The sequence below is a fragment of the Malus sylvestris genome, chromosome 10, assembly GCF_916048215.2.
Source record: "Malus sylvestris chromosome 10, drMalSylv7.2, whole genome shotgun sequence".
NCBI classification, from domain to species: Eukaryota; Viridiplantae; Streptophyta; class Magnoliopsida; order Rosales; family Rosaceae; genus Malus; species Malus sylvestris.
The window spans coordinates 42874939-42899290 of NC_062269.1; the positions used below are offsets into that span (position 1 = coordinate 42874939).

The 24352-nt window shown below is 35.4% G+C and overlaps 2 protein-coding genes across 2 annotated transcripts in view; one reads left to right on the top strand and one right to left on the bottom strand.

Annotated features, from left to right (window-relative positions):
- The first annotated feature begins 9049 nt into the window (after positions 1 to 9049).
- LOC126587349 (oligopeptide transporter 3-like) lies at positions 9050 to 12980 on the top strand. The gene is made up of 6 exons (XM_050252385.1): positions 9050 to 9739; positions 10380 to 10477; positions 10971 to 11540; positions 11665 to 11920; positions 12028 to 12210; positions 12330 to 12980. The coding sequence occupies exons 1-6, from the start codon at positions 9191 to 9193 to the stop codon at positions 12942 to 12944; spliced, it is 2271 nt and encodes a 756-aa protein (XP_050108342.1). The 5' UTR covers positions 9050 to 9190; the 3' UTR covers positions 12945 to 12980.
- Positions 12981 to 14889: 1909 nt separating this feature from the next.
- LOC126587355 (SNF1-related protein kinase regulatory subunit beta-2-like) overlaps positions 14890 to 24352 on the bottom strand; it is a 31951-nt gene continuing 22488 nt past the window's right edge. Inside the window, exon 5 of the mRNA XM_050252388.1 lies at positions 14890 to 15331. Coding sequence (XP_050108345.1) covers positions 15159 to 15331 — 173 coding nt within the window. The 3' untranslated portion in view covers positions 14890 to 15158. The remainder of the gene's footprint in view (positions 15332 to 24352) is intronic.

Below are 24352 nucleotides of genomic sequence, written 5' to 3' on the forward strand. Positions count from 1 at the left end.
GAGCCTTGAGAACAAAGAGAGATGCATCAGAGGAGGACTGAGTAAAGCCGAGAGACTGAAGAGACTGAAACAGCTTATCAAACCATGCCCGTGGGGCCTGTTTGAGTCCATACAGGGACTTTTTCAATTTACACACATGATTTGGATAGTTTGGATCACTGAAACCAGGTGGCTGATGCATGAAGACTTCTTCCTTTAAATCACCATGAAGAAAAGCATTGCTAATATCGAGTTGATGAAGAAACCAATTAAACTGGACAACAAAGGTTAACAGTATGCGAATGGTGACAGGCTTTGCGACAGGACTGAATGTCTCTTGATAGGCGAGACCCTCTTGTTGGTGAAATCCCTTGGCAACAAGCCGGGCTTTATACCTGTCAACTGTTCCATCAGGCTTCTTTTTTATTCTAAATACCCATTTACAGCCAACAATATTTTGATTGGAAGAAGAAGGAACCAAGATCCATGTACCAGTGGATTTGAGGGCATTAAATTCGCCCTGCATTGCAGTTCTCCACTCAGCAAACTTAGAAGCTTGATTGTAAGTTGTGGGGATATAATCAATAGAGGATGAGAGGGATGTTTGGTAGCATTGTAGGCCCGAGGCTTAAAAATACCATTTTTCGATTGAGTGACCATTGGATGTGTGTTATGACTTGGCAAATGTGGAGAAGGTGATGGAGATTGGATCGGGACTTGGGAGACAGGAGCACTAGGAGAGGAAGCAGGGGTAATAGGGTTGAGAGGAGGAGAGCATGTTGGAGCAGAGTTTAGGGTAGAAATAGGAAAATGTAGATCAAAGGTAGGAGAGATAGGAAGGGTAGAATGAGAGAATGAAGATGTCTTGGTAGTGAAGGGAAATGAGGTCTCATCAAATTGAACATGCCGAGAGATGTAAACTCGGGCAGTGGCTGTGTCTAAGCACCTATAACCCTTATGTTGTAAGCTGTACCCAAGAAAAACACACTGCTTGCTTTTGCCATCAAGTTTAAAATGAACATAAGGTTTTAACCATGGGAAGCAACTACACCCAAAGATCCGTAGGCGAGTGTAGTCAGGGAGTGTGTAAAATAGTAACTCCCATGGAGATTTTAGAAGACCAGAAATGGGTAACCTGTTGATCAAGTAAATGGCAGTGGAGAAGGCTTCAACCCAATAAACTGAAGGGACTTGAGAAGCTACTAATAGTGTTCGTGCTGTTTCTACAAGATGTCGATGCTTGCGTTCTACACATCCATTATGTTCAGGTGTATGTGGGCAGCTGTACTGATGAGAAATGCCATTCAAATGGAGATAAGACTGAAAAGAAGCACTAGTGAACTCACCCCCTGAATCAGAACGTATAATCTTTATTTGATTGCCAACAAATTTTTCCACATAGTTCTTGAAATTTACAAAGGTAGAAAACACCTCAGATTTTCTTCTTAATGGAAAGAACCAGCTATATCTGGTGTAATCATCTACTAACAACAGATAATACTGAAAACCACTCACAGAAGTCACAGGGGCAGGTCCCCATACATCACAATGAATTAAAGCTAAACTATGAGGAGTTGATGACTTAGCAGGAGAAAATGACAGTTTATGATTCTTAGCAATGGCACAATCTGAGCAGAAGAAGTCAACTGAGGATTTACCATGCAGTGCAAGACGATTACTAGAGATTACTTTCCGAAAAATGGTAGAGGAAGGATAACCCAATCGACTGTGGAAAATCTTCATTGGAGCTTTAATACTGACGAATGCTGATGAAGAAACAGAAGAGATACCTCTGGAATGAAAGCTTTGCAAAGGATAAGAGCCATCTCTAACTGGTCCCCGCAAAAGCATCTTCCCCGTAGAACGATCCTTTACAGAGGATCCATCAGAATCAAGGGTTAATGAACATGAATTGTCATTAACAAATTGAAAAGCAGACAATAAGTTGTGCTTCATTTGAGGAACATGAAGTACATTGTTCAATTTAAAGGAATGATGAGGAGCATGTAACAAAGAGGAACCAGTATGAGTGATGGGAAGACCTTTACCATCACCAATGTAGACTTTATCTTCACCAGTATAAGGAGATGGAGACGAGATATTGGAGATGTTATTGGTTATGTGAGAAGTTGCTCCAGAATCAATGAGCCAGGAAGGAGAAGAGGACTTGGATTGATAGCGCGCACACATTGCAGCAAGCTTTGCTGGAGGGATTTTACCAGAAATATCTGGATTCATGCGATCAAAGCAATCGATTGCCTCATGACTTGGATTCCCACAGATCTGGCAGGGATTACGAGCACCCGATGAAAATGAACCACGAGAGGAGGAATGATGACCACGATTGGATCCAGAAGTGAAGCCATGAGTGTAGTTGCCCCGATGATTGCCTCTGTGTCCTCGATTATTAGAAAATCGATTATTCCGGCCACGATAGGAGTTATATCGAGAAGAGTTATGGAGAGGAGTCTGTTGAGCAGCAAAAGCCTGAGGTGGTGTAGGAAGAAGAGGCGGTGAAGCGTGAACCGAGAGAGCATGAAACGGTTCAGTAGGTGCAGAAGAGGCAAGTTCCTTCCGTCGATTCATGGAAAGCTCTTTGGTGAGTAATAATCCATGCAACTCATCAAGAGATGTGGAAGAGAGACGAAACATGATGGAGTCGATGAATGATTCGAACTCATCAGGAAGACCAGCCAGTGTAGCAGCAATTAGATCTCGATCTGAAATCGAAGTGCCTGCTGCAGTGAGGGAATCTGAAATTTCTTTGATCTGCTGCAGATAATCCGCCATGGATTGAGAGTTCTTCTGAATGCACTGAAGGCGAGAACGAAGCTGATGAATGTGCGCATCAGAAACACCACCGAAGCGCTGCTCAAGTTTAAGCCACAGATCTCTGGAAGACGAAACGCCGACAGTGAAGGGAATGACTTCTTCAGAGAGTGTTGAATTGAACCAGATGAGAAGATTCTGATCTTTCTCATACCAACTCTCGAAAGCAGGATTGATCGATCGATCTGGTAGAAATGGCGTCGGATAGGGCTCAGTGCCATCAATGAGTCCGAGAAGCTTGTACCGGCGAAGAATAGGGGCAAAAAACCCAATGCAGTAGCGTTTTATGATCCATATAACTAATACACATAAACTTTTTGAGACTTTGTTAATCCGTAAATGCTAAACGTCTAAGTTTCAAGTTATTTTGATTCAATCAAATGAACCCTACATTACATATTGAGAATCTTGATATTAAGGCATAAATTGACTCAAATCAAATGAACCGAGTGCTCTGTTATTCCTTCTCTTCTTATATATAACGCACGTCCAGAAGATCACAAGCCGTACCCATTGCAACTAATTGCAATGGAATGCTGTCCTGTAACACCTTTTGACTTTTAACTCGTGACTTGAGAGTAGGTTCATAAGTCTCCGTGTTTGACCTCCTTTTGCTAAATGTTAAAAGTGCCTGCTTAATGTTTTTCACGATGAAGGGTAAGAGTTGAGAGATTTTTCAGTATAGAAGAAATATGAGGTGGTACATAATGTGTTATTATATAAATAGTGATATATGTGTGTTAAAAAATTAATAATTTAAAAAATAATTTTTTTTACCATTTATATAAAAAAACGTGATGTATCACTCGTTTTCTGATAACAATAATGATGAGTGCCGAATGAACCTCAGCTGCTGATTTTGGTCAGCACTAATGGCGTGTTTACGAAGTCGCGGTCCACTTGTGACTGTGGGATCTTCCACTCTTGGAGTCTCCCGTCTTTGTAAATCAACGGTTCGGAGTCTTCCGTCTGTAGCACGCCATCCCTGCTGAAAAAGCTTGGGCGTCCCAGATCGACTTGGTCCTTGCAAAAGTCTACTGCAGGCCCCGCCATGACCGCCACTCACCACGTATGAATGAAAGGGAAGGCTTTTTTATGCATGGGGAATGGATCATCTTTCATTCTTCTTTCTTCTGATGTGAAGCTCCCGATAAATTTTTGATTATGATGGGAATATCTGTGTTATATCATGTATTTTTATATAAGTGGTGATAAATTTTTTTTTAAATTATTAACTTTTTAACCATATATCTTATTAGTTGTATATTATCATTTAGCATATCACCTTATGTGCCGATTATACTAAAAAATCTCTCGAAACTCCCAACCAAAAACAGCTACGATTGGACCGTGTGTGTCTAGTCTTTTCATACACATACAAAATAAACTCTTTCGCCTTTATATGTATCATGTCTCATCTACTAACTTGTTGCCCGTCCAACTCAATGTGTTTGTTTCCTCACGGAACACCCTCTCCTACTTCTTCACATCTAACCCCCTTAGGCCTCATATTTTTACTTTTAATTAATATTCATTTACAAGCTAGTGAACTAACATATATAGTTGTTACTCAAGCCAACCTAAGTGATCCAAAATAGTAATAGCGTATTGAGCTATGCATTTGTGTTGTGTCATCTTCTTAATTGTAATATGATTTTAGGCTAAGAAATAACACGACTCATTTGATTGAATACACCATTTTGCCTCTTGTACAAGTATAACTAGTTTCTTTCCAAAGGGAGATTAGTGAATATTTGTATAGACACAATATATACTTGTAGCCACGACAATGTGTCTACTACCTAGTTCGCACACAAATTCGAATATTATGTAAGGAAAACTAATGAAAAGGGCTTGAAAACTTTGAGTTTTAATGATAAGGACAAAATAAAGGGTAAAGTGAATAGTAACAGGATTGACTTTTTAGTGTAAAAATGTGGTTTTTCGTTAAAGTGAACAGTACCGGGTGTTTTTCGTTAAAGTTCCCTATTATGTATTTGCTTATTTACCCTCGTCATTTTTTATTATTATATATAATAGCTTGGAATATCGTTTAGAAGGAAAAAAAACAACTAAAAAGTTTCATGTCAGCAGAGGTGGAGCACACAATCGTAACACGTCAGGTACTACTATGCCTTTGTGGGCCCGGTGTCCACATGGAAGGTATTATGTGAACTCAATTCTGACAGATCATGTATAAAGCCAAGGTGGCTTTGGTCGGCACAAGACCATCTTGTGCAAGACGTCCGAGCACACGCGGTAAAGTTGCTGTGACCAACCAATTTTTACACTATTCCCCAATGAATTGCATTTCACTCACTAGTGTTACTATCTCACTCAGATACTGTAATTATAATATGTTAAATTATACATAAATAAATTTAATATGTACTTTAATGTCAACCAATTTTTTTGTGTTACTAAAAATATACTTAGCTACTCAATGTTTTAAAGAAGGTCACTTTATAATAATAATTTTTATAAGAAATTAAATATGTGATACAATATTTTGACGAATAGTGTCTCGGATGCTTTCAAGTTCAAAACTTTTTTTTTTTTAAATTACAGTAATAGTTTTGAGTTAGAAAACACATGTGGATGATCATATAATTAATTTTTGGGGAGAGAGAAAGAGTCAGAGAGAGTTAGAAAACGTAGTCTATGTGAGTTAGAGAGGGAGAGAGGAGGAGAGAGGAGGAGAGAGAGCTGTGATGTGATATTATGGAGAGAAGGGAAAATGTTGTGTGTGAATTTCTTAGTGAAGGTGTGAGGAAGATGGGGTCAATATAAGGGGATGAGAAAAGAGAAGGAAAAGAAACAGATTTGACTGAAGAAAACTAAATTACTTTGATTTTCTTTTGCCTTAAAGTAAATAAGACTAATTTTTCTGGTTATGATCAATTTGTTGGGGTAGTGATGGCGAAATAGTAGAGTTTTAAAAAGAAATCTGTATGAAAAGTCTTCATGACCAATTCAAGCCCCAAAATTCTATTAGACTCATATACTGTCTCTGTCAAAACTATACTATAGTCCTAACCAGTGAAAAGCAACGCGGAAGAAGGTTTGAAGATTCTTGGTCCTATCCTCTTGGGTTTAATTCAAGAAGCTTCTTTTGCACCTAACGTGAGCAATGTTATAAGTAGAGCTGTCCATTGTCTTTTAAGAAATTACTGTTCAACATTTTAAATATTGTTATTGACGTCCCAAAACATCCTACACTGCTTTCTTATAAAGATCAAACAAGCAAATTCACTCAAATAATGCATAACAATTTTTTTACAGTGCTAATAACAAGTAATGTGGTAGGAAGCAACTTTGGATAGAAACATCTATTCCACTTTAGTTCTTGGTTTTTTTTTTTATAAAAGCCTTCAATTATAATGCCTTTGTTTTTGTTGGTTGATTGGTATAATTAATTATGGCGTTTTCATCAGATATATGTATACATATTTTTCGAAATGATGACTAAAGTGCTAATAAGCTAGCTTGGTCAGATGAATTTTATTTGCGCTTAAACAACTTTTATCATTCAATGTAGAATGTTCTCAACATATATATTTATTATTTGGAGTTATGCTGTCAACATAATTAATACTTGACTTGCCAATAATTTTCATTCTTTTTAGCGGAAAGAAAAAAGAAAAAAACTAAAAATGACGTACAGTAGTACGTAGTGTGAAAAGTTTTTGCTTACGTTGATGTGTTTATAAATATAAAACCCATGTGCTTGAAGCTTTATTTTTCTAATATTCCTGCATATTAAATGAATATTACACATATCTTATCATCTTCAACCCTTTTATTTGACAAGGGATTGATTAATGATATTCTGTATTTAGAACTATAATTTGGATATTGAAAGGGGTTTTTTTGTGTAAGTTTCGTTTTTGTGATTTTGGGTGTTCTGTTTTCAGGCTTGAATACCCTTTTTCAAAGTCCTTGCTGCTAAAGGACAAATCCAGGTCATTTACGGTATGCTAAATTTGAAAATTTCGAATTTAGAGTTGTTAAATGCCCATATGAAATTACTTACTGATAATTTATATTTTTTAAAGAATTACGTGTTTGTACATAGTGATGAGTGTTTACAGTTTTGCTTATACATTTTGAGCTCTTGCAAAAAATCTGTATGCTTGAAATGTGCATTTCAGAGTTGTTTGCGTTTTTAGTTTTTGTTGGTTTTAATTCCGCTTTGCAGGCTCTGAACTCTTAGGCAAACACATATGAATGTTGAAATTAGTTGGAATATTAGACTTTTATTTATTTGCTCAGGAACACATATGAATGATCATGGTTAATTTTTAGGTTTAATTGAGTTATTTCGGTTTTTACCTTGCTTCAATTTTTTTGTTTAATCCCATACATCAGTGAGGGATGAAAATGACTAGAATGGTAGTTGTTACAATGTGTTTGGCAATATGATAGAAGGTGTTCTAGCTTTATTTGATAGCTTGGTGACTATAACTTTATACATTGCTGAAAACCCCCAAAAAAAAGGGGATGGTTTCATAAATTTGTATAGGCGAAAAAGGAAAGCATTTTTGTTTTAGAGGCTTTTGTTTCTGTGTTTAGATCTTAGGTATAACTAGATAATTTTGTTGGCTTTCATTTGGAGGAAATAATGATTTTTGAGGGTTTTGTCTACAGGCCTTAAAGTTTAATAGTGGTTGCAATTTGAAAAAATCTCTGCTCCATCTCAGCTGCTATAGTAATTTTGGCTGCCGAAGTAGCTTTCAGCTATCAACGTTACAAGCAATTGAGTGTGTTTGCAAGTCTTTTTTGCTTTCTTAAAATTGTGTGAAAGATTACATTTATTCCTTTTGTTTGACAAGTGTTTGGTTGCTGTCAATACTATGGCTTTAAATTTTATATCGAATCATTCTTTTCACATATTTCTTTACCTAAATTATAATCTAGAGCAACTTTTACATTACAGTTTTATAACTAGATAGTATATTATTACAAAAATATAATATCTTTTATCAATGTTATCTATGCAGTGTAACTGTGTAAGTTTTTTTTTTTCATCGCTGTGTATGTTACTTTTTTATCCAAGAACTTAGTTTTAATTTTAAATTATACATGTTTAACTCAAAATATTCTTCATCTTTGCAGTTTCCTATCAATGTGCATAAGATAAGTCAAAAGTTATACTTCTGCTGAAAATTTATCTACAAAGTAAAATTTGCTTCTGTGGTTGCACGGTACATTGATCCATAATTTTGTAACTCCAATTCCAACTGTTTAAGGTAAGCAATTTAAAGTTTTGTCGATCAATCACAAATTATTTCAAGTTTGAAGTATTGTTGGATTAGAGAAATTTTTTATTGTGACGGGAACACGGGTGGTACACCACATGTTTTTATAAAAACGGTGAAATTTTTTATTTTTAAGTCATTAACTTTTTAGCACATCATTCACATTAAAAAATATCTCGTTGGATTAATGTGACAACTGATCAAAATGTATTGGCTGGCGGACACCTGCGTCAATGCACTATTTGACTAAAAAAATTATAACGCCAGAGGATGGTCCAACATTTGCCACGTGGATGCCATTATATTTGTCTTCGAACTAGAAGAAACACGATGACAAAACAAGTTCTTATCCAGGAGAAGATTCGGCGAGAATCATTTTCTTGAGAATCCGGAAGATTCCGTAATCATGTTCATTTATCGTACAATATACGGTCAGAAATTATTTTAAATTTAAAAATTAAAAAATAAATATAAATAGTATCTAACGAAAATTAACCACGCGATATACGATGAACAAATACGATCATGGGATCCACAAATCCCCAGAAAAAGGATCTGGCGACAATCCTTTTTCCTTATCCTGCATGGCGATATGGAGACTGTGGGTCCCTTTGAACCCATGTGGTAAGAACGTTACGTTTAAGTGGGCCCAAAAGCGCTGTAAAATAAAAAAAAAATTATTGTGATCGGAACACGAATGGTGTATCACGTGTTTTTATATAAGTGATGAAAAGTTTTATTTTTTAACATATATATTCCACAATTTGTACATTAACACGGGATGTATCACCCATTATTCCGATCACGTTGGAAAAAAATAAATAAAATTACATAAAATTGACTATAATTACGGTTATTTTATTCAAAATACCATACGAAAGAAGACAGAATCTTAAAACGAGGCCAATAATATTTAAGGACACAAATGTCATAAAAAAGACAGAATCTTGTAACCATCTATTATCTATCTTCTGTCTTATGAAATATGAGTGCATTAACTGCTTTTTGGTCTTCTCTCGAGTCTCGACACTTTAAATTCCAAGCAACCACCACGGACGGACACATACTTAGTCCACTCTGAAAGAGAGAACAGAGGGGGAGAGAGAGCTTTCAACTTTGTTTCAATGGCGTCCAATAACCAAAGGGACCCAGAGAAGGGGCCTAACGGCACTAAAGGCACTAACGGCGCCGGCGACGATTACCCACATCACGATTTTCCAGAATCGGACGGTCACGAGCGATGCAAAATAGAAGAGGTGGCGCTGGTGGTGCCGGAGACCGACGACCCGACGTTGCCGGTGATGACATTCAGGGCGTGGTTCTTGGGGCTGACGTCGTGCACTCTCCTAATCTTCCTGAACACCTTCTTCAGCTTCCGCACTCAGCCGCTGGCAATCTCCGCCATCCTCATGCAGATTATTACGCTGCCCATAGGAAAGTTCATGGCCTCCGCCCTTCCCCGCCGCGAGCACAGCCTCCGGGGGTGGCGGTTCAGCCTCAACCCCGGGCCCTTCAACATAAAGGAGCATGTTATTATTACCATTTTTGCGAATTGTGGGATTTCTTACGGTGGGGGTGATGCCTACTCGATTGGCGCCATCACCATTATGAAGGCCTATTACAAGCAGAGCTTGAGTTTTATCCTTAGCCTCGTTATCGTCCTTACCACTCAGGTTCCACGACCACTATTCTATTTTTCAATATTTATTCTTTATATTTTATTATCGCTTTCTGAATTTTATATTTGTAGGGTAGAGATTTTGGAAAATTATGATTTTTCCTAGCATAGATTATAGGGAACTTTAATGAAAACTTCCAGTACTATTTACTTTAACGAAAAATCACATTTGTACACTAAAAAGTCAATCTTGATACTATTTATTTTACCATTTATTTTGTCATTATCTAAAACTTCAAGTTTTAAAGCTATTTATTTTCATTAGATTTTATAATCTAATGACTACTTTCTCTTCATAGAGAATGGATAATATTTGCATCCACCCTATTCATCTTTGCTATTAGCGTATTTTCAACTTATGAAAATTTTAATCATCATTTTAAAATCATCTCTATAAGACTCAATTACATAAAATTATTTAGTTGTCTATATGTATCAAATATATAGCCTTTTAAATTCAGAAAAAGTTCATTACTTGATCTAAAAAGGATAAATAAATTATGTTTGTGGGCAGAGGCTAGAAAAGAAAATCAAGAAGCCAAATTGTTGAACTTTTTCTCCAATTTGATGTGATTTTACTTTGAATTAATGTTGTGAATACAGTTTAATTTCTGGGTTTTGGTGATTTGTTGCAGATAATTGGGTATGGATGGGCTGGGATTCTCAGGAGGTACTTGGTCGACCCGGTGGAAATGTGGTGGCCTTCCAACGTTGCTCAGGTTTCTCTGTTTAGGTAAAGACTTTGTGTTTGTCATGTGTCGTTCCTTAATCAATGTTCCCTTCGGCTGTTGTTGAGAATAAAAATTCAAGATAAAGTTGAATTCTTTGGTCCTCGGTGAACTAGGTGAAAACTCAAAACAACATAGTATTCATTCCTCCATTCTTAGCCAACCAAATGAAGTGTAATAATTTCAGTGAAATCATAAGCCATGTGTTGTTGCATGTTCAATGGTTGAGATTCCTGAGAACACCGTTTCTTCATGCTCTGTCTCTTGACAGATTGGGAATAATAGTAGTCTCGACTTAAAACGCTACAATTGTAAGTCTATAAAAAATAAGGTCAAGTGTAAGATGGATGACTTTCTTAAATTGTGAATGTTGCTTTGATGGGGAATTTTCTTGTAGAGAATTTGAATGAGTGTCGTTACTGGTTTAGTAAAACAATTTTGATCACATCAATAACTTTGTTGCTGTTTCTGTTTTGCTGTTGTGTAACTTACCCACAGAGCACTCCATGAAAAAGACCATAAAGCGAAAGGCCTTACCCGGATGCAGTTTTTTCTCATTGCCTTGACAGCAAGCTTTCTCTACTATGCACTCCCCGGCTATCTCTTCTCCATCTTGACGTTCTTCTCATGGGTCTGCTGGGCTTGGCCACACAGTATCACAGCTCAGCAGGTCGGATCAGGTTACAATGGACTTGGTGTTGGTGCCTTCACCCTCGATTGGGCTGGGATTTCTGCTTATCATGGCAGCCCCCTCGTCACGCCATGGACTTCCATTCTCAACGTTGGGGTTGGATTTGTCATCTTCATCTACATCATTGTCCCTCTTTGTTATTGGAAGTTTAACACTTTCGATGCTCAAAAGTTCCCTATATTTTCCAACAAGCTGTTCACTTCTACTGGACATAAATACGAAACTACCAAGATCTTAACACCCCAGTTTGATCTTAATATTGATGCCTATAATAGTTACGGCAAGCTTTATCTTAGCCCCCTTTTCGCTTTGTCCATTGGATCGGGATTTGCAAGATTTTCAGCAACCCTAGTTCATGTGGCACTGTTTCACGGAAGGTACTTTCAATTCTTAAATGACATAGCTTCTCTTAGTGTCTACACAACGTTAGCATCTGCACAGCACTTACATAAAAATACATTTGACTAAACTGACAAAGTGATCCTTTATTCCTTTTCATAGAGCTATTTTGAAGCAAAGCAAATCGGCAATGAAGAACGCGAAAATGGATATACATGAGAAATTGATGAAAAATTACAAACAAGTGCCTGAGTGGTGGTTCCTTGTTTTGTTAGCTGTGAGCGTCGTCCTGTCCCTGGTGATGTCTTTTGTATGGAAAGAAACTGTGCAGCTGCCATGGTGGGGTTTGTTGTTTGCCTTTGTCTTGTCTTTCATCGTTACCCTCCCTGTTGGAGTCATTCAAGCTACCACTAACCAAGTAATTTTTCGATTTCTTGAATGTTCCCCACCTTTGTTCTGGCATGTACTAACAAACTGTGAAATATCATTCTAACCTCTCTAACCATTGGTGTGGCTTCTGTGCAGCAACCTGGATTTGATATCATAGCACAATTCATGATTGGGTATATTCTACCAGGAAAACCAATTGCAAACTTGCTTTTCAAAATGTACGGACGAATCAGCACTGTCCACGCTCTTTCTTTTCTGTCTGACCTCAAACTTGGGCACTATATGAAGATTCCACCTCGGTGCATGTACACTGTTCAGGTATTTGATTCAGCACAGAAACCTATGCTTACCATTTCTGTTTTTGTTCCTAAAGGTGATTATTACCAGTTTGACACTTGTGTTATTTTAAACTGACATTTCACGATGTTTGTTCCCAGCTGGTGGGAACTCTAGTTGCCGGTATTGTGAACCTCGCAGTTGCATGGTGGATGCTGGAAAACATCGAGAACATATGCGATGTTGAATCCCGCAATCCAAACAGCCCATGGACTTGTCCTAAATACAGAGTCACCTTCGATGCTTCTGTTATATGGGGTCTAATTGGACCAAGGCGACTGTTTGGACCCGGAGGATTGTATAGGAACTTGATGTGGCTATTCCTTGTTGGAGCTTTGTTGCCGTTTCCAATTTGTTCAATGAGCAAAATCTTCCCAGACAAGAAATGGATTCCCTTGATCAACATGCCAGTCATCACTTATGGCTTTGCGGGGATGCCGCCTGCAACTCCCACCAACATAGCAAGCTGGCTTATCACCGGAGGTATCTTCAACTACTTCGTGTTCAAATACCACAAGCGTTGGTGGCAGAAATACAACTATGTCCTGTCTGCAGCTTTGGATGCCGGGACAGCTTTCATGGGTGTCCTCCTATTCTTCGCCTTGCAGAATCCGAAGCACGAATTGAAATGGTGGGGGACTGAACTCGATCATTGTCCTCTGGCGACATGCCCCATTGCGCCAGGTATTCACGTTGAAGTATGTCCAGTTTTTTAAATAGCCATGAAATGGTGGAACAAAGAGATATTTGAAGAAGGGATAATTTGATTGCGGTCCCTAATCCTTAACATTATTTGATTAAAACCTTAATAGTATTCAAAGTTTGATCAAGGTCCCTTGACTTTGTACACCTCATTATATTACTATTAATATTTATATTTTTATAGTTTTGACATTAATTGTTTGATATTTTATGAGATTTATAATCCTATAAATTTAAAATCTCTTATTATAATACTATTAGAAACGGTTACAATAAAAAAATTCAAACATTTTAATTGAATAAATGGATAAAAACTATGTAAAAATAAGAAATAATAAATGGCAAAAGAATGTATCCATAGTGTTAAAAAAATTGGTACATTTCACATATAACAAAGTGGTACATTAATAAAGAAGAATGGGTACATTATAAATAAATTAGGGTACAAATAAAAAATTAAAAATTATGAGTACAAATGAATTTTTAAAAATATAGATGCTAAAAGAAATTAATAAATGGGTACAAAATAAAACTAAAAAGAAAATACTACAAATTTAAAAAAAAAATGTTGCAAATTAAAAGTGGGTACAAACTAAAAATATAAATTTATGATACAAAGTTTAGGCATAAAACATAAATATACCATATGTAATTTTTCTATCATTGATTAAATATACAATGTCACGTAATGGTATACACATGGGTACAATCACAAATAAAACTTTAAAAAATATGGGCACAAAAAGAAACTAATATATGGGTACAAATTAAAAATGAAAAGAAAATTGGTACAAATTAAAAAATATTTGCAAATTAAAAATTGGTAACTAAAAATAAAAATATATGATAAAAAATTTAACCATAAATATAAATATACTAATTGTAACATTTTTAACAATAAAGGAATATATTTAAAAATAAAAATATTTTATTATTCAAATAATTAATGATGTTATTAATACCCAAGGACCTTGATCAAAAATTAAAAATAAATAGGATTTTAATCAATGGAGTAATCAATTGAAAATTGTACTCAAAATTTTTAATTTTTTATTTGTACCCTAATTTATTTATAATGTACCCATTCTTCTTTATTAATGTACCACTTTGTTATATGTGAAATGTACCAATTTTTTTAACACTATGGATACATTCTTTTGCCATTTATTATTTCTTATTTTTACAAAGTTTTTATCCATTTATTCAATTAAAATGTTTGAATTTTTTTATTGTAACCGTTTCTAATAGTATTATAATGAGGGATTTTAAATTTATAGGATTATAAATCTCATAAAATATCAAACAATTAATGTCAAAACTATAAAAATAAAAATATTAATAGTAATATAATGAGGTGTACAAAGTCAAGGGACCTTAATCAAACTTTGAATACTATTAAGGTTTTAATCAAATAATGTTAAGGATTAGGGACCGCAATCAAATTATCCCTTTGAAGAATAAAAGCTAAGGAGGAGGGCTATCGTCGTAGTTATGGAGGAAGGGAAGATGGTGTGCTCTTAGCAAATGGTTGGGAATTGTTCAGGGTTGGGAATTGTTCTAGTTTTTAATGCTTTACAGTATAACCGAAAATGTATCATTCAGATAAAATGTATGGGTGTTCTTGTTTATTATCTTGGAATCAATTTAATATGAATGAATGGGTATAATTTTACGTTTCTCTGCTGGATCCCATTCTTCAATTTTTTTTTTTTTTTTTTGTCCATCTATTTGGAAAGTTTTTTTAGCAGAATCTATTTAGAAGGTTATAAACCTGTGTTTAAAATATGGGACATTATCAATTTCTAGGTTTTGGCATCTTTGTAGCATATCAGGTGGTGCATGTAAGTCTCTCTCCAACTGGATAACAAGAAATGGATGTTAACTTATCCCTTCGACCATGGCAGGTTTGGGAAATGGGGATCAGACAAATCAGAGAAAATGCAGATAGGGCGACAACGGTTGTCAACAAAGTTCATTCTTTCACCTTTTTTTCTTGTACAACAACTGAAGAGAAACAAACAGCCAATAAGTGCAAAAATGCAAAAGCGGATGGATAAATGGTTATTAAGCAATGAAATTATGTGAAAATACAATCTTGAAGTTTCACCTGACAAATCCTTCCAGAACATAAACCGACGCCATGGAAATGACATTTGACTTTGTAATTGATATAACACTAACTACATAATGGGAACCGTGGCGTCCAGACAGACACTTTGTGTGTGTGTTTATCTCTGCGAGGACTTGTAGAGAACTACTGTAACATACTTCGCTATAAACCTCTCTGTTGTCCCGAGTGGCACCACAGATGGTCCACCCTTCCCTTTCTGCATGTAAAGATGATTGAGTACCACATGTTGAGGTCTCGACAAAGGAGGCGGCATCTCCATGTAAGATGAAGGTGCATTCAGCAGTGTCATCTGTAGGTGTGGGGGAACCAATGGGGGCTCTTCGCGAAATCTTGGAACCTTGGACCCTAGCAGATCAACTTTACCAACGAAATAAACATATGTAAAATATATCTATCTGTATTCAAGAAACCAAAGATGTATGTTGATGAGTAGATTTTATATTATATATTTTACCCTAATCTTAGTATATTTTTGTTAATATATTGGAAGAATTTTGATACTTTGAATTGTATTTTCAATATAGGACTTTCGACTTCCTCTGGAGCAAAACAGGATCAAATGGACGAATTTTGGAGTAATTTCAGTTGGAGGACGTTCGTGAGTCACTTAGCTTGATCGTATCAAAATTTGGGATTTTTCCACCAAGCGATTATTTTCTGGCGATAAAATAAAGGAGCGATGCACAGTGCTGAAAAATGACGTTTTTGGGCTTAAATTGCGTTTTTGGAGCACAAGATGACCTCGGATGGGTTCGTGGCCTTCTGGAGAAGTGTTCAGAATATTCCAAACATTAAATCCAGCTATATTGGGCCAGTTTTGGATCAGCTTATGGGTCCAAAACGTGGTTGTTCAGATTTTTGGCGAATTTTACCATTTAATTTATGGTTATGTTTCCTATTTTATTGGAGAATTAATTTTAGTTTCCTAGGGTTTGGTGGGAGGCTTGGCAAATATATTGCTTAGCCGTCTACAGTTTTGGGAACGTTTTTCTTTTATGCAATTTTGGGAGACAGAAAGAATTGCTAGGGTTTTGGAGATTTTCTACTCTAAGGTGTTTTCAATCATTTTCTTAATAATATTTTCTATGATTTCAATTATGAATATAGGTAACTAATTCCTTGTGCTAGGGTTCCACCATCACCTAGCAATCCTATGAATTTTTACCTATTACTTATGATCTATACATGCTACTTTGAAGGTTAGTTTTTCATGGTCTTTTTATGGCTGGAGTTTCTTGAAACGAAAAAAAAAAAAATTAGAAGGGAGAGAAATGAGTGATCTGACCGTTCTTTTGGCATCCTAAGGAGCTTAATGCAGTGATGCGCGCCACGTGTACACAGCTGGAGTTTTCCCATGTCTGTTCAATTGACTCGGTTTGAAGAGAGGGGAGAGAGCCGTTTGGGCTCTGGGTTCAATGACTGCCATATAGTGAAGACTGTGTTGGCTGACGCCATTTTCAACTTGCATGCCGGCTGCATGCCACTTTCTCATGGGGCATCCAATGTTTAAATTAGCATTTGCTAAGTGGGTCTACTTGGCCACTTGGGTAATTTGTCACGGCTCAACTCACACCATCACCTTCCAAATCAAACGCCAGGTGTTATACCTTCCTTTCTTTACATTTTGTTTTAGTTTCTTTCATTTTCGGTTTTTTTTATAGTCTTGTCCTTTTTTTTTTCAATGTCACAGCTTTTGTGTTGTGTTTTTATCTTTTTATTTTATTTTAGTTTTCTTTTATTTCCCACACCTTGAGGACAAAGTGTGAAATAGGCTTGGGGGTGGGAAAGTAAATCTTAGTTTTTCATGGTCTTTTTATGGCTGGAAAGAAAAAAAAAAATTAAAAATGTCAAACATCCAAAAAGATTTTCTTTTTCTTGAGTCGTTTAGTTAGACCTTCCATAAGTCAATGATAATAATTCGCTTTCTTCTAGGTCAACAAACTTATTTGAATTGGTTCTTCTTTTGTGAAAATTCAATTGTTTTATATGGTTAATCCGATTCTTACATGATCATTCTCAAGTTTATTTTATACCAATAACCAATGTCAGTATGATTATTTCTTACTTAGAAAATTATATGTGGATTTAAAGTGAAAACTTATTGAACCCTTGTGAGATTTTGAGCCTCTTGCATATTCTTTCTTGTGAGTTTCATGATAGCATTATCATTCACTAGAACTTGCTCCAATATCTCTTGAGGCGAAATCCTAAATCATGCAACATTAGAGAGATGATAAAGGCCATGTTTGGATCGTTTGAGCCTTTCTAACCACCTTTTTTATGTTTCATTTTCCCTAGTTACCCTTTTTGAAGCCAAACACTTAGCCTTTTCTTTCATCACCCACATTCATCCCGACACATTTAACCTATTTTAGCCATACCTTATAACTTAAGGGATACCAAGTGGACATCAAGGAAGATAAAGGTTGGGTTCTACAATAAGAAGTGGCGTGTACCGAGGTACCATGTATAGTATTATTTTTATTCTTCAAAAAAAAAAAAAAGAATTAGAAAAGAAGAGTTCGAAATTGTTCCATCCTCATGACATGAGTCCTGGACGCCAATAATAGAAGATTCAAGTTTCAAAAAAGGGCCAACCGAATTACATTATGAAGATATCTTGGTATTTCTTAAGCTTTAGTTTTTCCCTATCCTTTCTTTGATAGCTCAGACCCTAGCCTAATGTTACAACCTTTATAAAGACCTTTGATCTTTGGTGTTGCATTGATTTACATTAGTGGAGAGTTGATATGAAGAGCAAGCTTATGGGGTTTTATATTGCTTATCATGATTGAGTGAAACACTTTGCCCTTTAATGTGTGATTTTTTGTGTGAGTGATATTCATGGTAGAAGATTTGAAGTGGAAGCTTTAGTTTGCATATACCTATCCGGGTTGAGTAAGTTGTATTGATATTGGTTATGTCACTCATTACGTTTGAGAATGTTGTGTAAGGTTTGGTTAATTTTATTTTGAAAAATGTTTAATTCTCTTAAGTTTGGTGACTGTCTCTAGATTGCTTTGAGGCTAATTTATGGAAGGTCTATTGTTTCATTATTGTTTCTTATTTTGTTTTGCTTGAGGACAAGCAAAAAGCTAAGTTTGGGGGTATTTGATGAGTAGATTTTATATTATATATTTTACCCTAATCTTAGTATATTTTGGTTAATATATTGGAAGAATTTTGATACTTTGAATTGTATTTTCAATATAGGACTTTTGACTTCCTCTGGAGCAAAACAGGATCAAATGGACGAATTTTGGAGTAATTCCAGTTGGAGGACGTTTGTGAGTCACTTAGCTTGATCGTATCAAAATTTGGGATTTTTCCACCAAGCGGTTATTTTCTGGTGATAAAATAAAGAAGCGATGTGCAGTGCTGGAAATGACGTTTTTGGGCTTAAATTGCGTTTTTGGAGCCCAAGATGACCTCGGATGGGTTCGTGGCCTTCTGGAGAAGTGTTCAGAATATTCCAAACATTAAATCCAGCTATATTGGGCCAGTTTTGGAGCAGCTTATGGGTCCAAAACGTGGCTGTTCAGATTTTTGGCGAATTTTACCATTTAATTTACGGTTATGTTTCCTATTTTATTGGAGAATTAATTTTAGTTTCCTAGGGTTTGGTGGGAGGCTTGGCAAATATATTGCTTAGCCGTCTACAGTCTTGGGGACGTTTTTCTTTTATGCAATTTTGGGAGACAGAAAGAATTGCTAGAGTTTTGGAGATTTTCTACTCTAAGGTGTTTTCAATCCTTTTCTTAATAATATTTTCTATGATTTCCATTATGAATATGCGTAACTAATTCCTTGTGCTAGGGCGAAGCCTTGAGCCTCAGCATGAATATGTGATTTTTAGTTAATTGCTTATGATTGATTGCATGCATACTTTGAATTGTTAATCATCGGGATAAAAACTATCTAATTGTCTTAATGCCTGATCACCATTTGGATCTTTAGAAAAGTAATTTGATGCAATTTTGGTCGGAAGGTTCCCTGAAATTGACGCTGGCTTCTTGTGATTAATAATTGTAATTTCGCTTAGGATGAATATCACGTCTTAAGGATTGCATGGTTTTTCAAAGGATTTTCATAAAGCATAATGAGTCTTTCATGTTCATATTTGATCCGAATGTCCGGACGGGTTGCATGTTAGATATACGTTCTATGTTGGAGGTTCCAAGTAGAATATGAATTAGGAAAATCTAACCTTCAAAGTGGCATGTATAGATCATAAGTAATGAGTAAAAATTCATAGGATTGCTAGGTGATGGTGGAACCGTTTTCTTAATTTGATTCTCCCAAAACTGTTTTATTTTCTCTCTAGTTTTAATATTGCATATTGTCTCATCTTTAATAGTTAAATTCGTTTTTAATTTAAGTAGGTTATAAAATCAATCATCTAAATTTCTACTTTACAATAATTAATTGGAATCTGGTTTGTTTCGAATTATTTACTAATCCCTGTGGAGAATGACCTTGCAAGATCCGTTTATACTACAACAACCTTGTGATTCTTGTAAGTAAAATAGGAGGTTTTTATCGCATTCACATGAGTAGTAAAATCCCTATCATATGTAGAAAGTCCACAAGTCTACGGAAGACAACCTAGTTAGAGCATCTCCGATGCAAATGACTCAAAGTTAAACCTATTTTCTCATATTGAATGAACTTTTTCTTATTGGCATGAGTTCCAATAAGGACTCAAATCTCATATTGAAACCGAAATTTAACTCACTTTTCACAAATATGAATTTTAAGTCTTATATGCATTGGAGAGTTTTACCTTATTTTGAACTCAAATGTGAGATTTGAGTCATTGCATCGAAGATAATGCAACCAATTAATAAAACCCGATCTTCTGCTAAAGAATCAATTATTTGATGCAGATGTATGATACACACAATTGTATGTCTCACAAGTGACATATGATTTATATAACTCAACATCAACAAAAAAAAATTAAGACATTATACGTGTTTCAGAATGCTATTCTCTTGTATAAATCACAAGAAATCAAAGAGACATTAACATTGGTTTCTTTCTCTCTCTATAATTTTCGTCTTTTTTTTTGTGTTTTTGAAAATGAAATATTTTTTTACAGAATCAAATAATTTTTAAATTCATTTTCATTAGAGGTCAAACAAGCAAATTCACTCAAATAATGCATAATAATTTTTAAAAGTTGTTTAAGCGCAAATAAAATTCATCTGACCAAGCTAGCTTATTAGCACTTTAGTTCTTGGTTTTCTTTTTATAAAAGCCTTCAATTATAATGCCTATGTTTTTGTTGGTTGACTGGTATAATTACTTATGGCGTTTTCATCAGATATATGTATACATATTTTTCGAAACGATGACTAAAGTGCTAATAAGCTAGCTTGGTCAGATGAATTTTATTTGCGCTTAAACAACTTTTATCATTCAATGTAGAATGCTCTCAACATATATATTTATTATTTGGAGTTATGCTGTCAACATAATTAATACTTGACATGCCAATAATTTTCATTCTTTTTAGCGGAAAGAAAAAATAAAAAAACTAAAAATGACCTACAGTAGTTCGTAGTGTGAAAAGTTTTTGCTTACGTTGATGTGTTGATAAATATAAAACCCATGTGTGCTTGAAGCTTTATTTTTCTAATACTCCTGCATATTAAATGAATATTACATATATCTTATCACCTTCAACCCTTTTATTTGACAAGGGATTGATTAATGATATTATGTATTTAGAACTATAATTTGGATTTTGAAAGGGTTTTTTTTTTTTTGTGAAGTTTCGTTTTTGTGATTTTGGGTGTTTTGTTTTCAGGCTTGAATACCCTTTTTCAAAGTCCTTGCTGCTAAAAGACAAATCCAGGTCATTTACGGTATGCTAAATTTGAAAATTTCGAATTTAGAGTTGTTAAATGCCGTATGGGAAATATTTTCATATGAAATTATTTATTGATAATTTATATTTTTTAAAGAATTACGTGTTTGTACATAGTGATGAGTGTTTACAGTTTTGCTTATACATTTTGAGCTCTTGCTAAAAATCTGTATGCTTGAAATGTGCATTTCAGAGTTGTTTGCGTTTTTATTTTTTGTTGGTTTTAATTCCGCTTTGCAGGCTCTGAACTCTTTGGCAAACATACGTATTACAGGTTAACATCACCGTAAAAAAAATCTCTACTGTGTTTAAATTCGGATTACAATTTTTCTGCACTGAGTTGCTTTTCGTTTATCAAATTGACTGGTCATTCTGTATATTTGTATGTGGTTTTTTCTCTATCTATATTCAGACTATAATTTGAACTTGATCATGTGTTGCATGATAAAGTGTCACATCCCAGCCCGGGGCGGATCACTTCTCGAGTCCGCTCCACCACCGTAGCACGATATTGTCCTCTTTGAGCCCCGACCACGCCCTCATGGTTTTGTTTTTGGGAATTCACAAGCAACTTCCTAGTGGGTCACCCATCTTTTTGAAGTACTTACAAATATAACTTCCTAGTGGGAATTCACAAGCAACTTCCGTAGTAGTCCCTCCTATGCCTGCTGCATGATTTTTGAAGTACTCATTGTAATAAGTATTCATAAACAGTGCTGTAAGTTAACATCACCGTAAAAAAAATCTCTACTGCGTTTAAATTCGGATTACAATTTTTCTGCACTGAGTTGCTTTTCGTTTATCAAATTGACTGGTCATTCTGTATATTTGTATGTGGTTTTTTCTCTATCTATATTCAGACTATAATTTGAACTTGATCATGTGTTGCATGATAAAGTGTCACATCCCAGCCCGGGGCGGATCACTTCTCGAGTCCGCTCCACCACCGTAGCACGATATTGTCCTCTTTGAGCCCCGACCACGCCCTCATGGTTTTGTTTTTGGGAATTCACAAGCAACTTCCTAGTGGGTCACCCATCTTTTTGAAGTACTTACAAATATAACTTCCTAGTGGGAATTCACAAGCAACTTCCGTAGTAGTCCCTCCTATGCCTGCTGCATGATTTTTGAAGTACTCATTGTAATAAGTATTCATAAACAGTGCTGTAAGTTAACATCACCGTAAAAAAAATCTCTACTGCGTTTAAATTCGGATTACAATTTTTCTGCACTGAGTTGCTTTTCGTTTATCAAATTGACTGGTCATTCTGTATATTTGTATGTGGTTTTTTCTCTATCTATATTCAGACTATAATTTGAACTTGATCATGTGTTGCATGATAAAGTGTCACATCCCAGCCCGGGGCGGATCACTTCTCGAGTCCGCTCCACCACCGTAGCACGATATTGTCCTCTTTGAGCCCCGACCACGCCCTCATGGTTTTGTTTTTGGGAATTCACAAGCAACTTCCTAGTGGGTCACCCATCTTTTTGAAGTACTTACAAATATAACTTCCTAGTGGGAATTCACAAGCAACTTCCGTAGTAGTCCCTCCTATGCCTGCTGCATGATTTTTGAAGTACTCCTTGTAATAAGTATTCATAAACAGTGCTGTAAGTTTTCATAAACAATGTAGTAAGTTTCATAAACAGTGTTCTAAATTTCATAAACAGTGTAGTAAGTTTCATAAACAGTGTACCGTAAGTCCACATGTCAGTTTTTTGTCATTTTTATTAACATTATGTCATTTTTATTAAAATTTAAGTTCTTTTTGTTGTAAATAATGAGTATGTTTGCCCACATGTGTATAGTAATGTGTATAGTAAAGTATCACATGTGTATACTATATACTCATAAGCTAAATAGTAATGTTTTGTAATTTTTCATTGAAGTAGCTCTATAAATAGAGCACTTCAATTGTGCAAAGATGAGTGAATGAGAAGAAGAAAGAAAAGAGAAATATATCTAATATCAATAATATACATTACTTCCTCTGCAACAGCTTGTGTCGGTATATTACTCTGCAACTGCTTCGTTCCTTCACCGAGTAAAGGTTATCTCTCTATAAATTTTGCCCATTTATAACACTTTTGTCAATTTTTTTAAATTTAAGGGTTTTTCATTAAAAGTTAGGTCTTTTTAATTAAATAAAGTTATAATATGATTTTTTATTATAAAAAACTTAGTCCAAGCTCTTTTCATGAAAATAATGTGGCCTCTCCAACATACTCTTGGGATAAGTGGGCCATTACCCCGTGCAGAGAAAACACGTGGCAATTATGAGATATGAATTGAGGAAAATCTCTAAGCAGAAAATCTTCTCCGAATGCTTCTGTCTCCTTTCCATTCACCCGAAAATCTTTAACTTGGTCTTCGTTATACCAAAAATCTTGAATATGTTTGCTACCAATATAACAAACTTTTGCTCACAACATGTGGAAATCGTTATACATCCATGTATTTTTAAATACAAATTTATGCAATCAATAAAATAAGAATACGTGACAAAATAAATTTTGTATCAATGAAAGTTTAGGGTTGCAATATCTGATACAAATTTTTAATCCTCTAATTTGATATGGGGTTGTATGGGTAGAGTTGTTGATTCGATGGTCGCAGTGACTTGATCTCGAATCAACGAATGATGTAAGGATTTAGCTTGTGGCAATGGATGACCCGACACACGTATTGGTGCTTAATGTTTCTTCACGGGTATGGCAAGGAATGCAGAGAGCTTTATGAGTATTCTGAACCAATGAGCGCTGCTAGAGTTTGGCTTATGGCGATGGAAGAATTGGCACATGTAACTGTGCTTGATGGTTCTTCGCAAGTATGGTGACAAATGCATAAAGCTTTATGAATCTCCTGACTGTTTGGGATTTTCAGCATTTGAGTGTGAGGATGTAGGTGTGTGGACTTGCTTCCTTTCCCCTCCTTCACTTATGAATGAGTGCCTAGTATTTATAGGCAAAAAATTGGGTTTGGTTTATTCTTCGCCTAGAATTAATTTGATCAAATTAGGGTTATTTTGTCCCGTTTGTACTTGATTTGATTTGTTTGTCAGATATCAATATGTGTCATTCTTGATGAATCGTCTGACTTTAAGAGTCACATGTCATGTGTACAATTTGACATGACCCTTGATATATGCAACATAAGCCCTTTGCGAATAAAAAATTTAATTTGTTGGCGAAGCTAGAAAATTTGATGTCTGCATTATCATGACTACTTTTGCCTTATCTCAATGTTGTCTGACACAAATTTCATCACGAATGAAAATAATTAATTTGAAGGCAAAGCAAGGTTTCCTATAAAACGGACCCGGCTTCTCTGCCCTCTCACTACCTATACACTTTAATCCCCTTTTATTTTGTGCGATCACGGTTAAGCCACGTCAACATTTTTATTGATTTTTTTT